This window comes from Nomascus leucogenys, chromosome 22a (genome assembly GCF_006542625.1).
Source record: "Nomascus leucogenys isolate Asia chromosome 22a, Asia_NLE_v1, whole genome shotgun sequence".
In the NCBI taxonomy this organism is placed as follows: Eukaryota; Metazoa; Chordata; class Mammalia; order Primates; family Hylobatidae; genus Nomascus; species Nomascus leucogenys.
Window position 1 is genome coordinate 119,246,810 of NC_044402.1, and position 13,642 is coordinate 119,260,451.

At 42.6% G+C, this 13,642-nt stretch overlaps 2 protein-coding genes across 3 annotated transcripts in view; one reads left to right on the forward strand and one right to left on the reverse strand.

The window, feature by feature from the left end:
* The window catches only part of USP37 (ubiquitin specific peptidase 37), a 119,044-nt gene extending 115,911 nt beyond the window's left edge, over nt 1-3,133 (reverse strand). The window contains exon 1 of the mRNA XM_030802492.1: nt 2,950-3,133. The gene's annotated coding sequence lies outside the window, so the exon portion shown is untranslated. The remainder of the gene's footprint in view (nt 1-2,949) is intronic.
* Nucleotides 3,134-3,351: 218 nt separating this feature from the next.
* The window catches only part of CNOT9 (CCR4-NOT transcription complex subunit 9), a 29,014-nt gene continuing 18,723 nt past the window's right edge, over nt 3,352-13,642 (forward strand). The window contains exon 1 of one of the 2 annotated variants that reach the window (XM_004092032.2): nt 3,352-3,756. In XM_004092032.2, the coding sequence (XP_004092080.1) occupies nt 3,733-3,756 (24 nt within the window). In that variant the 5' untranslated portion in view covers nt 3,352-3,732. The remainder of the gene's footprint in view (nt 3,757-13,642) is intronic. The other variant, XM_012501750.2, reaches the window with a different exon arrangement.

Below are 13,642 nucleotides of genomic sequence, written 5' to 3' on the forward strand. Positions count from 1 at the left end.
AATTCACCAACAACTGACTTAAATATGGAATTTTGCTTTATTTACGGAAATCTCATCTTTACTGGTCTTAAAGATTAACCTGTTGTTAAAATATACAAACCACTACTCTGATTTTTGAAGGCTTTCTTTCCTTTAAAAAGATCTATAAAACAAATGGACAAAGGAGAAAATTAGTTTTGTTACTGAAAGTGGAAAGTTGACCTAAAGTTTACCTCCAATTCAAAGAATTTAAAATCTGAATGGTTTTATGATATAAAAATGGGTAAAAGAATCCAAAGTTGGAAAACCTTTTGTTTTTTCTCATGTGTCCTCTAACTTTTCAGAATGAAAAGTGTTTGTCATGAGATGATGACAAGAATATCAGCAAGCTTGTGCTTCCAAAAGACATGATGGTTCTTACAGCAACTTCCAGCTTATTTAACAAAATTACTGAGAAATAAAAATGAAGTGGTCACTAGCTTATATTCTAATAGGAGACAGACTTTAATCACACATATAAATATATAATTATAAGTTCTGGCATGGGTGCAGCAGCTCACACCTGTAATCCCAGCACTTTGGGAGGCTGAGGCAGGTGGATCATCTGAATTCAAGAGTCCAAGACCAGCCTGGCCAACATGGTGAAACCTTGTCTCCACTAGAAATACAAAAATTAGCCGGGCATGGTGGCGGGTGCCTGTAATCCCAGGTACTTGGGAGGCTGAGGCAGAAGAATCACTTGAATTTAGGGGGCGGAGGTTGCAGTGAGCTGAGATCATGCCATTGTACTCCAGCCTAGGCAATAGAGCAAAAACTCCATCTCAAAAAATAATAATAACAATAATTACAAGTTCTGAGAAATGATATAAAGCAAGATACGTGGAATGATGAGACTTAAGATTAAGACTTGGGGTAGAGGACAGATAACATCAAGAAGGCTTCCCTGAGAAGGTATCACTTAAGTTGAAAACTGCAGAAGGAGATGACTGGTAGATGGTGGTGCTGGAACAATTCAGGCAAACAGCATCCCCAAAGGCCTTGAATTGTAAAATAACTTGATATGACTAGGGAAATTAAAAGCAATGTGGCTAGAGTTTATTGAAGGAGAGGAGGAAGATGAAGTTAGTGAAGCAGGCAAGAACCAGGTTACGCAGTCTTGTGAACCACAGTAAAGATTCTGAATTTTATCCTAAATGTAAGAAGCACTTACCAGGGGGAAATCCACCAAAAGGTTTTAAGCAAAGAAATATGTTACTACTGAATGAGGAAGTCATATATGGTTTGTTTGGGTTTTGGGAGAGTGACTTAAGAGCAGGAACAGAAGAAAATAAGGTAACCAGATAGAAGAGTATTGAAGTTGATCAGCTTAGAACAATTACAATAACAATTAATGCTTACTGGCCATTTACTCTGTGCCAAGTGCTTACATGGTTATCTCATTTAATCCTCATAACAATCTAATAGGCTGAAAATTACTATTTCCATTTTACAGATGATAATACTGGAAGCCAAGGCAATCAAGTCCAGGTGAAAAAGGACTGTGGCTTAAACTAGAAAAGTGCCAGTGAAAATGTACAGAAAAAGATGCAAGACATATATAGGAAGTAGAATAGATAGAACTTGGAGAGAGCAGAAGTCAAGAATGCCTCCCAAGTGTGTAGCCTGTGTCATGTGCCACTTAATAAACTGGGACACTGGAGAAGAAAGAATTTCGATATGGAGAGAAAGATCAAGGCTTTGGATTTGGCTATGTTGCATCTGAAACTCCTAAGAAAAAAACAAAGTTGAGATGTCAAGCAGACAGCTGGCTATCTAGATGTGGAGCTGAAAACAAAGGGAATAGGCTGGAAATAACAATTTTTAAGTCATCAACATACAGATCAAATTTAAAGCTTAGGGAGGAAGGAACACAAGAGTAAAAGAAAAGGACCTAGGACTGAACCCAAATACTCATTTTACTTCATCGAACATCTTTAAGACAAGTGATTACTTTTATATCACTGGGGTTTTTCAGTCCTCCTTCCAATTTACCTTTCAGCAGAATGCAACACTACTGATGACTTCTTTCATGGCTTGCAAGACGCATCCTCCTCTATCGGTTATTAAACATCAGGAATCCCCCAATGCTCCATCCTAGGTGTCTTTATTTTATAGCACTATACTCTTTTTAGGCAATTTCATCCACATCCATGACTTCAATTACTATCAATATGGCAGATGACATAACACATACACACACCGCACACATTTACGTATGCAGCCCAGAACTCTCCTAAGATCTCCAACCCACTATATCCAACTGCCTACTTGACATTCCCTCTCAGATATCTCTTCCAGTTGGACACTTGTCAGGAATTGCCACCTCAATAAAGGAATTTATACAGAGCTGAAATTTTGAGAGGAATACCCCAAAACCACTTTAGGACAACTCTCCAGGACACAGGACTTTGTCATCAATCATCATTTCCTTTCATGGATCATGACTTAAAATAGTTACATCTAACAACCTGATCTGGCGGCTAGAAATGGGCGCAAGGAAATGCACAACAAAAATACAATTCATGTTTTGCAGTGAGGACTGGTCAAGAGGAAGGTGAAGATGGTCAAGAGAGTGAATGAGTATCACGTCCAAGGCCTGATGAATGTGCCGTAACGAAAGTCACCTGAAGAGACAGCAGGCCCTGTTAGAAGCTAAGAGGCGGACGACAACAGCCCCAGAGAAAAGGGGCCAGGTTTGAGTTTCGGAGGGAGCGAGTGGCAGTGGAGACCAAGTCAAAGGAGAGGGGAAAGCCGGGGCAGTGCACCCAAAGGTAGTACCTGTGAGGCTGGGGGTGCGTCGAGGGGTTGTGGGCGGGCTGAGTAGCAGCAGGGCGAACTCCGGAGGAGTGAACACCGAGTGGGCGGATCGCACGGAGGGAGGGGGAGCTAGGGAAAACGGCTCAATTGAGAAGCTACCCCGGCCCGCCTTACCTGCGCCGAGGGTCCGAAGCCCCCGGACAGACCCGCGGAAAGCACGGAGCCCGCGAGGAGTGGGAGGAGCCAAGGGTAATGGAAGTAGGGATACCGAACCCAAAGGAGGGAGGCCGCTAGCTACCCCTAGTCAGGGAGAGCGGCTGATGGCGGGAACTGTGACCACACGCAAACACGCACGCACGCACGCACACTTGACGCGACCAGACAGGCGCGTGCGCGCCAGCCGAAAACTCCGCCCCTCACACGCCCTCGCCCCGCCCCCCTCAGCACCTAGCGCGGCCTAGCCCGGGCAGCCCCGCCCCTGCCGTGACTGTAGTACGCACGCGCACTTTCCACTTCACCCGATTTCGACGCCCCCCACCATTTCCCTCCTACGCAGCCCAGTCGGGCATGCGCAATAGTTGTATTCCCGGGACTGTCCATGTTTTCCCGCCGTTCACTGGCCTTTGGAGACGGGTCAGAGTTCACGCCGCTCTCTGGAAATACCTGCTCAAAGCCAGGAGTTGCGGGGACTAGTGGTCGCAGACGTCCTTCCGGCCCTAAATCTTAAGGGGCAAAGGACATACTCTGGGACTGTTAACTAGGCCGAGGGCCTCGAGGCGGGAAGAGGATGTGTGGGTGGGGTCAGGGGTGAGAGGTCAGAGGACCGTGAAGTGGGCGGAGCGAGCGGGAGGCGGATGGCGGCTACGGCGGCTCATTATTTTCCGCTGCAGGGGTGCTGAAGCGGGGACGCGGGTCGGACGCGTCCGGTTGTGGAAGAGAGCGGCAGCCGCTCGCAACATGCACAGCCTGGCGACGGCTGCGGTGAGTGGCTGGGCCCCCAGGCCTGGAACCAGAATCCTTCCTCAGACCCACGTTTCGGCCTTCTCTCCTAGTTCCTGTTGTCGGGTCCCTAGTCTGATTTTTTTCTGCCCTCAACCTCCGAGGCCCCGGTTCCCCTCCTCGGCACGCTTTGGTTGTGGTGGAGCCGGCCCCTATTTCCTTGCCGGACGCCTCTCGCGGCCTCCAGCGCGACCCATCGCGTTCTTTGCGGACGCCAGGGCCTGGTCCAGCGCCCGTAGCAGGCCATTCATTGATTTATTGCGCTGACCGTCAGTTTCAGGGCGCCAGTTGTGTTCTGGGCGCCGGCGTCGATGAGGGGAATTCCATGGTCAATCTGACGCGGCCCCTGCTCTCAGAACTCACCACGTCGCAGCGGGAAGGAAATGGCTTCTAGTTCAAACCACTTGCTTTATTTATGGAAGACCTGAGGCCCGGAGAATTGCATAATTTTTGCATCTGACTTAGGTTCTCTGCGTTTAAAACTTTCCTCGACACATCTCGTTTTACCCGCGTGATCTTTTAAGAAAAAAGAAAGTGTAATTCAGCTATCCGAAGTAATCCTACTTCTCTTGGCATTTAAATAAAATCTAGACTCCTTGCCATAGCCTACACGGCCCTGTATGATGTGGTCCTTAACCCACGTTTATAATCTCGTTTTATGTCTCTTGCTCCTAAAGCTTCAGCTACTCTGGCCACTTCTAACCCTCTGCAACGCGCTTTTCTTCTCCAAGATGCACTTTGTGGTCTCTATGACTGGAGTGAATGTTCTTCTTATCTCTCCTCCTTTACACACACAGCATGAGTGTAATTGGTACCTCTTTCTTGAACTCTCCTTCCTCTCCTTAAACTGTTTATCCAAATCCATCTTTCAGGTCTCTGCCTAAATCTGTCTCGCAGTGGCCTTCCCTGACTATCCTCTTCAAATTAGTTCCGCAGCCTCTAACTTTAGTAGAGTACCCTTTACAGCCCTGATCCCTGTGTTATTATTGTATTCGTTTATTTGTTGTCTGTCTCCTTGAGGGCAGGGACAGGGATCATGTGGGCCCCGTTGACGTGGTTTCCCCGGTGCCAGGACAGTTGCTAGTACAAGATAAAGACTCACATACTTTGCTGCATGAAAGAATGTTGAAGGGAAGGTGACCACTGAAAGAACATAGCCATGATGGGAAAAGGAGATCGTTTGAGCACACCTGCCTGAAGACCAATTCTGCTTTTTCTGTTTAACCAAAGGGAAATGATTTAAGGAAAGTAATGTACTGAAATTGTATTATCAGGCAAAATGACGTAATTACTAAATAAAGCACCAAAAATTGCCATACCTTTAAGTACAAAAAGTGAAAAATTGAGCCAAGTATGACTAAGCTATAGAAAACTGCTTTTTGAGATTTGATCTCCATCGTCATTTCCAGTGCTGTTGGTATCTCTGCCTCCTTTCATACTGTTTCTAAGTGTTTGTAACTATTCAGTGTAGAGAGTATCTTTTATATCTCAATTAGGTCATTGCAATTCCCCTAGCTTTTTTGTTCCTTCTCCCAAATTATGTATGTAATGTGGGGAAAAGCAAGTTGAAAGATGAGTGTGCTGCTATTAGGGGAAAAACAGGTTAAATAAGGGAAATTATTCTAAGGTTGACTTGTCCATCTCTCAAAAATCTAATTATGTCTTCTCCAGAATTTTATCTTGGATACTGAGCCACTCTTCCCTGTGCCTTCCCAAACTCTGTAGCTATTCCTTTTATTTTCAGTTGCTCCCTAATGCATCTTTTAAACAACCATTAAAGCTGTGGTACATTACTTATAAAAAGTACTCAATACATGTTTCTTCAAATTTTCAATGCCTTACATTAATTTTAAAATTTGAACTTTTAGATGCACTTTCACTTGGGATGTTTGGACCTCGTAGCAGCTCTGACAAATTCCTTCGTACCACTCATTCACTAGGATATATTTAGCTAGTGAGGAAACTAAAACATAAAAAGTTGAGCCACCTCATTCTCAATTCTTCATGCCTTCCATTGGACCAAACTGCATTATTTTGATCTGGGTAAAGGGACAGTAATGATGCATATCACTCACTGGAATTTAAGAAGCATAATTAATGCATACAACAGTGCCCAGAATAATCAAAGCCACTTGAGAAGATGCTTACTTTCTGCCTAACAATGAAAGTGTGTATCTGTGCCTTTATTTACCTCTTTTTTAAAATAGTAGGTAAATCATCATTTCAGCTAGGGAGATAACAAAGTACTGCTAAATGAGAATGTAAGCTGGGTGGTGTTTGCCCATAGTCCCAGCTACTTGGGAGGCTAAGGAGGGAGGATCACTTCACCCCAGGAGTTCCAGGCTACTGTGTGATATGAAGGCACCTGTGAATGGCCACTGGACTCCAGCCTGAGCAACATAGCAATACCTTGCCTATTAAAAAGAGAGAGAGAATGTAGTCACATGTAAATGCAGGATATTATTCACTAGAAGGAAAAATTAAGATAGTATGGGAAGTATCTTAAATTTTGACTCTTGAGTAGTAGTATGCTAGAAATGTCTAGTGTAGTAGGCTGTTGTGATTCTTTTTTCTTTTTTTTTTTTTTTTGAGACGGAGTTTCGCTCTTGTTGCCCAGGCTGGAGTGCAATAGCGAGATCTCAGCTCACAGCAACCTCCACCTCCCGGGTTCAAGCAATTCTCCTGCCTCAACCTCCCAAGTAGCTGGGATTACAGGCATTAGCCACCACGCCTGGCTAATTTTTTTTTTTTTTTTTTGTATTTTTAGTAGAGACGGGGTTTCTTCATGTTGGTCAGCCTGGTCGTGAACTCCTGACCTTGTGATCTGCCTGCCTCGGCCTCCCAAAGTGCTGGGATTACAGGCATGAGCCACTGCGCCCAACCTTGCTGTTGTCATTCTTGATGGAATACATCCTAACATCTTCATATATTCATTACTGCCACCATTGAGCATAATTTCTTTTTTTCTCTCCTCTAATAAATAAGGACAGAAATACCACACAGGATTATTCTAAAGATTAAGTAAGAATAACAAAATGCGGCCGGGTACTGTGGCTCACACCTGTAACCCCAGCACCTTAAGAGGCCAAGGCGGATAGATCACCTGAGGTCAGGAGTTCAAGACCAGCCTGGCCAACATGGTGAAACCTCGTCTCTACTAAAAATACAAAAATTAGCTGGGCGTCATGGCGGGCACCTGTAATCCCAGCTACTCAGGAGGCTGAGGCAGGAGAATCGCTTGAACCCAGGATGGGGAGGTTGCAGTGAGCCAAAACCATGCCATTGCACTTCAGCCTGGGAGACAAGAGCAAGACTCCATCTTTAAAAAAAAAAAAGAATAACAAAATGCTCAGTGATTGGCTACATTCACTCACTGATATGTGACTTGTTCCCAGACTTCAGCTTTGGGAATTTAATTCCCAAATTAAAGGCTCACACCTATAATCCCAGCACTTTGGGAGGCCAAGGCAGGAGGATCACTTGAGGCCGGGAGTTAAAGACCAGCCTTGGCAACACAGTAGGAACCTATCTCTACAAAAAATGTTTAAAAATTTTCCAGGCTTCAGTGAGCCATGATCATGCTACTGCACTTCAGCCTAGGCAACATAGTGAGACCCTGTCTCAAAGGAAAAAAAAACAAAAACTACAAATCTTTGCATGCCATAGGTATTCTGTAATGGATGTTATGCTTGTGAAACAACTGGAGGTAAGCCTTTAGGGGGTGTGTTTTTGTTTTGTTTTGTTTTTAATTTCCCACTGATTTCCACTGACAATTGTAGCATCCCTAAGCACTTGTCTTTCTCTCACTTTCAACCTAACCAGCAGCATCATTAGTTATTTTACATCTTTTTATTGACGCTGTCATGGACTCCCAGATGCCTTCCTTTTTGGCAAGTAGAAAGAACACTGCACTCTAAAGGATCTAATTCACTTTCTCCTCCCAAGTCTCCTGATGAAGCTTTAGGCAAATTGCCTAACTTATCTTTGCTTATTCACTTTCATTTTTAAAAAGTTATTTTGAAAAAATACATTCTGGGCTGGGCATGGTGGCTCACGCCTGTAATCCCAGCACTTTGGGAGGCCGAGGCAGGTGGATCATAAGGTCAGGAGTTCGAGACCAGCCTGGCCAACGTAATGAAACCCCGTCTCTGCTAAAAATACAAAAATTAGCCTGGCGTCATGGCATGCGCCTGTAATCCCAGCTACTTGGGAGGCTGAGGCAGGACGATCGCTTGAACCTGGGAGGCGCAGGTTTCAGTAAGCTGAGATCATGCCATTGCACTCCAGCCTGGGCAACAAGAGCGAAACTCTGTCTTAAAAAAAAAAAAAAAAGATACATTCTGGCTCTTATAAAATTATGAAGGTAAGCTAATTTAGTACTTCCAGCACTATTAGAAAGTTCATTTTCTTGGAATACCATGCTGACACCCAAATCCACGTGTTGATCTCCAGACTTGGGGAAATAATCTCTATTTCAGTCTGATTCCATTCTTTATGTATTGGCAGGAAAATAAACAGCTATTTTGGCCCTTAAACATAAAGTTACATTGATAATTTGGCTATTTTCTGTTTAAGAAACCATCAACATCAATTTTTTAGTTTACTCAGAGAAGGAAATCATTTTCTTTACCATTTATAGATAAATGTCATATGTTTTATTTAAAATAACATAAACATCTTTATACTTTTCACATTATGTGTTAAGATCTTTCAGAAATAGAAGACCAACTTAAACTGTCAGTACACTGTGTGACACTTGGAGTTAACCACTGGTAACTTACTTTGGTAAATGTCTTATCTGTGTGTTAAGCTTTCTTGGGGAAAAAAGGTGTCATTTGAAATACATTTTCCATATACAAATCATTAAACAGAAATGGAGGGAGAGTTACCACCTAAATTTTGATAATATAAAAGTTTTTTAACACACTTATTAAAAGAACAGGACTGTTGACTTTATTTTTTTATTTTATTTTATGTTTTTGAGACAGGATCTTGCTTTGTTACCCAGGCTGGAGTGCAGTGGCGTGATCTTGGCTCACCGCAACCTCCACCTTCTGGGTTCAGTTGATTCTCCCACCTTAGCCTCCCGAGTAGCTGGGATTACAGGCACACGCCACCACACCAGGCTAATTTTTGTATTTTTAGTAGGGGCAGGGTTTCACTGTGTTGACCATGGCTGATCTCAAACTCCTGACCTCAAGTGATCCACCAGCCTCGGCCTCCCAAAGTGCTGGAATTACAGGTGTGAGCCTGTCTCTGTGCCTGGCCAGGACTCTTGACTTTAGCAGGTTACAATTAATAATCTACGGCAATGTACAATAGAGCTTTTTTCTATTCTTGGAAGTGTTAAGGATAACTCATAATGTAAATCAGATTTCTCATGATGATTCTATGTGTCCAGGTATGTAATTGAGCTCACTGTGTATCCAAATCCAGCTATTAATGAGTTCTGTGCTAAGGGAATATTAAGTTTAAGAAAGTTTTGTTGGGTTCTTAAGAGTAATTTCTTCAACTTGGAGGAGTATTTGTGCTTTCTATCCTTGAGACCAGATAGAACTCATCGATTCTAGAGAGAAGTAGAGTTTCAGTCTCATTCTGCTGTACACTGGCTGTGTGACCTTGAGCACGTTAAACCTCTATTAACCTGTTTCCTCTTAGAATTTTGAGAATAAAATGATGTAATCCACAGTGCCTGACACATGGTATGCTCAGTAAATGTTACTGCGTATTAATAATTTCTGGAAAAGGCAGACCTAATCTATAGTAGCAGAAAACACCCATGATTGCCTCAGGCTGAGTATGGGTTTACTGAAAAGGGCATTAGAGAACTCTTTGGGGTGAATGGATCTATATCTTCATTACGGTAGTGGTTACTTAGGTGTATAAATTTCTCAAAAATCTATTGAAGCAGCGTACACTTAAAATGAGTTCACTTTTATTGTATGCAAATTATACATCAAAGTTTATTTTTTTAAAAAGAGCCTCTTAGATTAGACTCTCACAACTAAGAACTAAATAATTTCTAAGATTTTAGAGCTGCCTGAGACTGGCAATTATTTAATATAGTTTCTTCACTTTAACAATGAGAAAATTGAGGTTTGGAAAGTTAAATGACTTATCCTAGGTCACACAATTCTAGAAAGAGCAAAACTGGATTTTAAAGCCACTTCAGGCTCCCATGCCAGTGTGTGTTCCAATTATATACTCATGTAGTTACTTGCAAATTGAGGTCTTTCCTGTTCTTCAATTTGATAAACAGATTCTTAATCCTGGGTACATGGATGCATTGCAGGAACTCTGTGAACTCCCTAAAATTATGTAGGTTTTCGTGTTTTTGCAGTTGTGTATTTTTCTGAGTAAAAGATCCACAATTTTCTTTTTTTTTTTTTTTTTAGTTTATTTTTTTGAGACAGAGTCTTGGTCTGTAGCTCAGGCTGGAGTACAGTGGCTCAGGCTGGAGTACAGTGATGCGATCTCCACTCACTGCAAGCTCTGCTTCCCAGGTTCACGCCATTCTGCCTCAGCCTCCCAAGTAGCTGGGATTACAGGCGCCCACCACCACACCTGGCTAATTTTTTTTGTAGTTTTAATAGAGACAGGGTTTCACCATGTTAGCCAGGATGGTCTCACGCTCCTGACCTCGTGATCCGCCCCCTCGGCCTCCCAAAGTGCTGGGATTACAGGCGTGAGCCACCGCGCCGGACTTCATTTGATTCTTAAAGGGTCTGGGCCTCAAAAAATGTCAACCTCTGCTCTCTTGGTTGGTATCCTGCAATTATTGTTAATGCTTCAAATAAGGTAATCTCCAGTAGGGAAGTCATAGATTAATTTGCTTGCCTGTCAGTGAGCAATGCTTGCTACTAAATTGAGTTCCATATCAGCCACAGCCTTAGAAATGTATTAGTAAATTAAAAATTCAAAGAGTTGTAGCATCCGAACTAGGAATCATTAGAAGTGATCGTTACAGAGTGGCATGAGGAGTAAATCTGCCTGTTGTCTGCCCATGGTTTCATCGGTTGTTAAGTGAGGTTAATAACCACCATGTTGTGATCATTAAATGAAACCATGTTTTTAAAAAAAGGAAGTACAACAGAACTCTCTCTTCCTCACCTGCCGTACCCCTTCTTCTACTGCCCACCTCCTTTTAAAAAGATGTCAATTACAGATTCTTTTTGTGAAAGATGGGCCTAAATAACTCTTGGGATATGGAAGGAGAGTAAGATACATTTTGAGTTTTGGTGTTTTATTTAGGGATGATGTCCAAAATATTTTATCAATCATCTGGTTATATAAATTAATATATAACTCAAAATATAAGAATATTTCCTTTTTATTCTCCAAAACAATGAAATTCCTATATGGGTGTTACAAAATTGCTTGTTATATGTCCATGTGTGTGTGTTGGTGGTTCTCACTAAGTAAATTATGCCCCATCTGATCCATAATGTAACACAGGGAACTATGTCAAACTATTGTACTGACTTCTCTCTGAAAACGATACCTATTAAGTGTTTTGTAATCTTAGTAAGTAGAGAATTTCTCCTAACATCAATGCTACTGTTCATAGTACTGAGTGTTCTTTCAAATTTTGTTGAACTACCACCAATAACATTTTACTTTTTGTCTGAGATTTTTATGTATTAACTATATTGTCTAGGTCAAAGAACATAATTTATTAGAAAGTCATTTTTAGGCTGAGCACAGTGGCTTACACCTGTAATTCCAGTGCTTTGGGAGGCTAAGGCAGGCAGATCAGTTGAGCTCAGGAGTTTGAGATCAGCCTGGCCAACGTGGGGAGGTCCCATCTTTGCTAAAAATACAAAAATCAGCTGGGCATGGTGGCATATGCCTGTAGTCCCAGCTACCGGGGAGGGTGAGGCAGAAGAATCACTTGAACCTGGGAGGCAGAGGTTGCAGTAAGCTGCGATCACACCACTGCACTCCAGCCTGGGAGACAGAGCGAGGCTCCATCTCAAAAAAAAAAAAAAAAAAAAAAAGTCATCTTTAGATCAGATTTCGTCTTTCAGGCAGATAAGAAGCAGCATTAGCAAAGCGGTTAAAAGTGTGGGCCCTGTTGCCAGAATGCCTGGGTACAAATCCTAGCTTGCCATTTAAATTTTAAATAACTTCTCTGTGCCTCAGATTTTCCTTATCTATAAAATGAGAGTGCTGGTAAGTATTATAAGTATTTAGGACAGTGCCTGGCAGAGTAAGCACTGTATGTTTTAAGCTCTCATTTTTATTTTTAAAAAATTGTATTCATCCCATGACAGGTGGGTATTCACTTGGTGTAACTTACTACTGCTATTAAATTGGGGGTGAAATTCAACAGGGATGATGAAAAGGAGGATCCCTACCCTAGATATTTCCTGGCACCAGACTGCGCTCCTTTTGGCTAGAATGACAGCAGAACCCGTAACACCAAGCTAGTGCCCAGGGGGGCCACATTACCACCCACTTGACATGGTTCTAGCTCTCGTAGAATCAAAATCACATGGAGGCTGCAGCCCCCACAAATAATCTCACAAATTGGAATATTGCTAGCAGCAGGTGTCCATGGCTTTAGGAACCCATGTACGCACCAGGCATTGGCCTTTCAGAGTGCCCACACCACTGCCAGCAGTGCCGTCTTCTCTGCGGGCATCAGGCCAGCTCCAGAAAGAGAATATGTAGGGATGCGGCCTGGTGTTCAGGAGTCATGGTATGCAAACCGGTGGTTACCAGGGCAAGATGGGGTACAAGGTGCCAACTGCAAGTCACAGACTGGCTCTAGTAGGGGTGATGGAGTTTACTGATGGTGGTATCTGTATGACAAGACTTTGGGGAAGGTCAGCTGAAATGGGTACTGATTAATCAGGAAAGGTACTATATTGCCAGACCAGTATCTGTGAGGCCCCCTTTAGTTACTGGATTGTGGGGTCATCCAAGAGACTGGGCAGGAAACTTAACACTAAAATTTTATCCTGTGTTTCTGCTGAGCGTCTAGGGTGATGTAATATTCTAAATAAACACATACCCTATCTTCAGGTAGGAATTACATTTCCAAAAATAGTTTTTAAGTTGAGGGCCTGTTTGTGGCTGCCTAGAAAGGGCAAGTGCCTGAACAACACTGCTTTTGCTGTTGGGAAAGGAGGGAAAAAGCTACCATATTCCTTCTGTCATATTGTTGCTCTAAGAGCCTATGATTGATTCCTTGAGGACCATCCCTGAAGGGAGTTACAAAACAGCTTTTAGCAGATTACTGTAAGGCACTTAAAGCTTAAGCTGCATTGTATTTCAGTCTATTTAGCAGAACACCTTGTGGTTCTTTCTGTCAGGCTAGTGAAATAATAAACATTAAGCTAAAAGCTTATAATGAAGCTTCCATTTTTAAAAGGCCATTATTCAAGTTGGGTAGAGTAAATTTGAATCCACCTCAAAGTCTATTTTATGCTTAATTCTGTTCTTTAACAAAGGTAGTTCTTTGTCTTTACATTTGTACAATGGGTAGGTCATCATTCTGTCACGCTAAGGTCTATTGGGAACTTGTAAGTACTGTGAGAAACTGTGTAATATAGTTCAAAAAAGTACGGGAATATGCAACTTCATACCTTCATACCTGGTTAAATTGAGTGAGTTAATTCCTCTGAACATTAGTGATCTCATCTGCAGGTGTAGATAGCTTCCCCCCCCCCCCCCCCCCCCCCCCCCCCCGCCCTCTTTTATTTCTCATGGTTGGGGGCAATTACCTCAGAACATATTGGGCATAGAGATGGAAATCAGGAAATCACCAGGAATTTGTTAGCAGTTTAGAGCTTAGGGGTACCAATTATCATTTTTCTAGTCTCCCATCTTCTTTTCCAGATAAGAATAATTAAGGAACTTAATC